This window comes from Priapulus caudatus, unplaced genomic scaffold, assembly GCF_000485595.1.
Source record: "Priapulus caudatus unplaced genomic scaffold, Priapulus_caudatus-5.0.1 Scaffold1526, whole genome shotgun sequence".
Classification (NCBI taxonomy): Eukaryota; Metazoa; Priapulida; class Priapulimorpha; order Priapulimorphida; family Priapulidae; genus Priapulus; species Priapulus caudatus.
The window spans coordinates 17,618-23,574 of record NW_014578587.1 but is presented as its reverse complement, the minus strand read 5'-3'; the positions used below and the strand labels follow the sequence as shown (position 1 = coordinate 23,574).

Genomic DNA, 5,957 nt, shown 5'->3' with positions numbered 1-5,957 from the left:
GAGACAGGAGAAAGAAAGAGGAGAGGAGAAAGAGAAAGAGAGAGAAGAGAGGAGAGAGAGAAGATGAGAGAAGAAAGACCAGAGGAGAATCAGAGATTAGCGGAGAGAGAGTAAGAGAGAGAGAGCAGAGAGAGAAGAGAGAAGAGAGAGAGAGAGAGAAGAGAGAGGTGAGAGAGAGAGGAGGACGACGGAGAGAGAGGAGAGAGAGAGAGGAAGAGAGAGAGAGGTGAGAGAGAGAGAGAGAGAAGCAGAGAGAGAGCAGAAGAGAGAGAGAGAGAGAGAATATGAATGTGAATTGTAGCATGATTGAGATACACGTATTGCATCGAAACGTCTTTTTTATAATAAAAAACCCACCGTATTGTCATATTTCTAGTTTACATTTTATTATATTTATCCACATATGCGTTACAAACAATTTATCATAGTCTAATTCTGAGTAAATGAAATATGTAGGTATGTACAGGTACGGCCAATCCGGCGATTGAATCCGGTACCTGTGCTTGTTGTCATGCCGACACAGAGACGTAAACGACTTATCCACGACTCCTTTATCCCACGAGGGATTGCCGACATGGCTGCAATGATTGGATGTGAACATCAGCATCGGGACGACAGTTATGTGTCAAGTGTGGATGGTACGAGTATAACGTATATTAGGAAATCCCGTAAGCGCATAGTGTATATAGGATTTAGCGACATATAGCGTCATATAGCGTCACGTATAGCGTCACATGGAGCCATGTAGCGTCATGTAACGTCATATAGCGTCACGTAGCGTCACGTAACGTAACATAGCGTCATGTTCCGTCACATAGCGTCATGTCTAACGTCATATAGCATGTATACGTCAACGTACCGTGCATAGTGGATATAGAAACCTGGGAACATTTTGCATATTTTCATTAGTCGCACAATTACAGTGCTCAACATATTCCGTAGCATCTATCCCATGTTTTACTCTATACCTAGGCGTTCATCTTGCGGGGTGCAGGACGGCGTATAGGTGGAGGGTATGACTACCGATGCTAGGATAGCTAACGCACGCACCGCAGCTGCGCTAACACTGTTACAGTATAGTTCCCGCTCTATCGGGCTTCGGGATAAACGGGCGCATCGCTTAAACAACGTTTGTCTTAAAAGACACAATCCTTACGCACGTTCTTACCCGTTCACCGCGCTTTCACCCGTTTACCGTCACCGTTACCCCGGGACCAGCGCTAATGGGAACCAAACCACCGCTTAATCGGGATCACCGTTTAATCGGAACCACCGCTTAATAGGAACCACCGCTTAATCGGGATCACCGTTTAATCGGAACCACCGCTTAATCGGAACCACCGCTTAATCGGAACCACCGCTTAATCGGAACCACTACTTAATCTGCACATCTTCACGGTTCCCGGCCCGGTGCCGATATAGCCAGGTATCACTGTATTACATATTGTTCTCGCAGCCTGACCGTCTAGTTAAAGTTTAGGTAGCGTCTGCTTGAACTGGATACGGCCACGATGCCCAGCAAGGCGTGCATAATCGTAGCAATATCAACGAACAGGAACCAATCAAAAATAATCTTTGATCTTCGCTGCATGCATGGCGGTACATGTTAAACATAGTTTATCGAATTCCATCTAAGCGAAGTAGTGCTATGTACGTCGTGTCGTTAGTATAGCGTTAAATATAGAGTAGTTAGATCTAGTATAGTTAGATCTAGTATAGTGATCTAGTATAGTTAGATGGAGGGTGGGGGTAAAGTTGAGCAAATCTGCTATTTTAAAGCATTGGATGTCCAATACGGCAATTCTTTTCTCGAAACTACACCGGTACAATTATCAAGCATGTGTAGACGACAATATAGTATATTTACGCGTACCACGGAACGAAAGATCGGGTTGTAGAAGAAAACCCGAGTATGCCACATTGCTGCAAACTTGTTTGTTAGTGATCTGGAAGCTACGGTGAACGTGGGATGGGACCACTGAGCGGTATTCAATAAACATATACTATATACAATATAATGTTACACTTATACGACTCAGTGGACGGAATAAAATGGCGATGCATATGAACTTACTCAGAGGGCAGATTGGATCCCGATGAATGTAATATATTCAAAATGCTACCATGCAGGAGTATGGTAGGAGGAGGTGGGTGCGACAGTGCTGTTGTGGAGGGCGGGTGGAACACACCTATAGATAAATGATGCGGTGAAACTCCCGTAAGGAAGAAACGAATCTAGATTATTCACGCTTCACGAAACTGTTGCCCAAAAATCTCGGTAAAATCTGATTACGACAATTGTTCCGTATATAGCGTTGTGTTGTTATTTTGTTTCTTTACGGTCAATAGCGCAACTTCAATAGATACGCATTCCTATCTGGATGCGACTCGCCTTCTATAATTACCTGATAATTTCTCAATCATTGAACCTAAATTGATTGATATTTCGAAGTGATAGTTGCTGGAATATCATCTCACACATTTGCTAACAACATCGCATAATGTCGAATACACGAAACTAGTCAGGATGAGTGGAAATATGCGTAACCCGGTGATAGGAGAAAGCCAAGATCCACACCTGATGGCTATAGAACGCTGTACGTGCATAGGAATTGTAATACGTTGAAATATGTTGAATCTCATAATCGAAAGATTTGACCGATTAGATTTTGTCTCAGGACAGAATCGAAAAAAGTAAATTCATACGCAGCGTTGTTACCTGTATTGGTATCAACAGTAATTAGGTATATAGGCTACCGATAAGTACAAGCACAACGAGCAAGAAATCGCTTTTCCGGCTCTCCGCTCGTGTGAACATTTCACTTACTTTTGTAAAAACTAGTTTGGTTTTCATCTAAATAGCATGACCGTTGCTGCTTTGACATTAAGCTGTAAATCTACCAATGCGCATCGATTCTTTTCTAACCACCTTTCAAACTCGAAATCGAAAGATGGCGATCAAGCGAAGAAACAGTTCGAGTCTTGTAGGTCAGGAGACCCCCGTCTATTACTACCAGACGCTATCGTCACTCTCGCAGATAATATCAGAGAATAACAGCGAAATCGGGCGAAGAACTGGTCACTGGTAGAGTTCACGCGACCGGTCGACTGACTGACTTCTCGCAACCTCCGATCTTGAGGCCGCGTGTCCAACGGTGAGACGGTTTCCGGGGACGTCTGCGAGCCAGCACCGCGCTGCACCTTTATACGGCCGTGTGATACTTTGATAAGATCTGGTACAGTTTAGAACGCTCCCTGGTCATCTCTCTCTCTCTCTCCCTTTCTCTCTCTCTCTCTCTCTCTCTCTCTCTCTCTCTCTCTCTCTCTCACTCTCGCGCGCGAGCCGGGGGCAGTGCGAGCAAACAAAGCATGTCTAAGCATCTCTTCCACGCCACCATGAAACGTACAAACCGGAGAGCGGCCTGGATTGGACGCTGACCAGGCAAAAAGATCACGTGTCGCTTTGCTATTGTTGGTCGTCGTTTCTTTGGCGAGTTTTCGCTCGCCCGCCTGCGCACGCACGCGCGAGTGTAGAAATGAAATAGGTCAAATGATGCTTTTGAAAGAGGGCGCCTGCAACGGGCCAAATAGCTCGCAGCGTTTCCATTGTTGGGCGATGCCCACTCCTCGCCGTCCGGGTGACACGATATGGTGGCCAGTATATAAGCTTGGGACCGCGTACAATGAACTCTTCGTAGAATCAGAGAACACGCTCGTATCACGCAACCCTGCCGAGTGAGTATATACGTCGTGTTTCGTTATAGGCGTTGTTGTTGTTGTTGTTGTTGAAAATGGCGGTGAACGTTTTGAGGGGGTGGTGTTTAGTTTCATTTACGGCTGCTCATTTAATTGTTCATAATGATTAATTAACATCTATGTGATCGGTGCAAATCTGCTAGCGAGATTACTCGCGGTGCAAATGAATTCACTCATATATATATATATGATGCGTAGGGACGCAGTAGCGTACAAGTGCACGCACGCACGCACACGCGCACGCACGCTGACAGGATGCGCGCGTACCTAACACACGCCCGCGGGGGATGCGCAGGTAAACAATAAACACACGCGCGTATAATTAGATGTACTCACGCACGTACGCGTACGCGCGAAGGCATATTTAAGCTACGTGTTTTCGGCTAAGTGAATGACTAATATGCGCATGCGCTGTTTGTATTCCAGGTAGCTAGGAAACCCCGAGATAACGACAAGATGAGACTGCTACTGTTTGTCTCTCTCTTGATAGCGATCCAGGTACGTTACGCTGCCGTATAAAGATAACATCTGCTGTACATCTAACGCAACTTCAAACGTAGCGGGCCCGTGAGCATTACAATACCGAATAGCGCGAACATCAACCGTTATCATCATCCTACCTTATCATCATCCGTCATTATCATCATCATCATCAACCGTCATCAACCTACGTGGTTTTGCATTACGCATCGTTCTGTACCCCCGTCGTTCACACACACGCACACACGCGCGCACACGCGCGCACACGCGCACACGCACACATGCACACGCACACGCACACGCACACGCCAACCCACACACACACACACACCACACACACACACACCACACACAAAACCACCCGGGCCACACCGAAACACCCGCACACGCACACGCACACGGCAACACGATCACGCACCAACGCACACGCACCACGCACACGGCCCACGCAACCACACACACAACCACACACACACGCGACACGCGCACGCACACGGACGCACACACGCCACGCACGCATCCACCAACCACACACACACCCACCACACACACCACACACACACACACACACACCACACATCACCCCCCCCAAACACACAGACAGGGAACAAACGCAGACACGTGCATCGCGTCATCGACTTTTCTCTTGGTCCGATTGCCTCCACGCAGGTGTCGCTCGGTGCTGTCCGCCAAAACCAGCCACGGCTCCCACGACGCACCTGCTATCGTTACTGCCCTACGAATTAACTCGCTGTTCCGGAACTCTTTTGTACCAAGCTCGCAAGCTGAAGTTCGACCGACTGCACAAGGACGACGACACCTCGTTCATTCACCTGCACTACTACCAGGACGATCCTTACGGCTTGTGGTTTCTCTACGGAATTTACGGCGGCGGCCCACGGCGGCGGCTACGGCGGCTACGGCGGCGGCTACGCGGCTACGGCGGAAGGTGGAACGGAGGAGGTGGATACGGAGGAGGCTGGATTACGGAGGAGGTGGATACCGGAGGAGGTGGATACGCGAGGGAGGTCGGATACGGGAGGCGCGGCGCATACGAGGTGGTGGGATACGAGGCGGCGGACTCTCTTACTCTCAGCAGGCGCTGGTCGGAGTTTCTCAATCGTTGAGCTCTCAGGGCGTGCAGCGGATCGGCTCTCCTTACTACAAGGCTGACTATCACTAATCAAGCTTACCGCACGTGGGTTCGGTGTTGCTCTTCCGTACAAATCTCGTTCACCTCCAGCTACGATTCCCTGCAATGAATGACGACTCTGACGACGACGCCCGACGACGACGATGACGACAACGATGACGACGACGACGATGACGACTACATATCGTAGAGGCTTGCATTCTAAAGTAAATCTGGTCGGTATAGCAATCAGTGTCCCGTATTACGTGTATATCTGTGATGTGTCATTAAACCATCGTCACTGCGAGCGCCTGCCTTCGAGAAACACGAGCAAGCGCGGTCGTATTCGTTTCCACAGTCATTAACGCAAGTTGTAGGTAGTATCACGCATGTAAAGGAGTGAGGAGTTATTTGTTGCCTATGACTAAAACATTCTATCTAACTCACGCTGAAAGTGTTCAAAGGGGAAAATGCGTCAGGTATATTTTCTCGATATAAAAAAGGGATTTTTCTATAACTTGGCTCTATGCATAATTCAATGTATTCATTGTGACTGTGTAATGTGTAAGTCGTTCGTGTATATAGTGTG

General features: G+C 47.8%; 1 protein-coding gene and 1 long non-coding RNA gene across 2 annotated transcripts in view; both read left to right on the top strand.

The window, feature by feature from the left end:
• The window catches only part of LOC106816910 (keratin, type I cytoskeletal 9-like), a 5,436-nt gene extending 3,975 nt beyond the window's left edge, over positions 1–1,461 (top strand). Inside the window, exon 4 of the mRNA XM_014821553.1 lies at positions 1,457–1,461. Coding sequence (XP_014677039.1) covers positions 1,457–1,461 — 5 coding nt within the window. The remainder of the gene's footprint in view (positions 1–1,456) is intronic.
• A 2,193-nt stretch (positions 1,462–3,654) lies between these two features.
• Positions 3,655–5,164, top strand: LOC106816912. Its single transcript, XR_001394956.1, has 3 exons — positions 3,655–3,735; positions 4,183–4,254; positions 4,906–5,164. It is a non-coding gene; the product is annotated as an uncharacterized LOC106816912 (long non-coding RNA).
• The last annotated feature ends 793 nt before the right edge of the window (positions 5,165–5,957 follow it).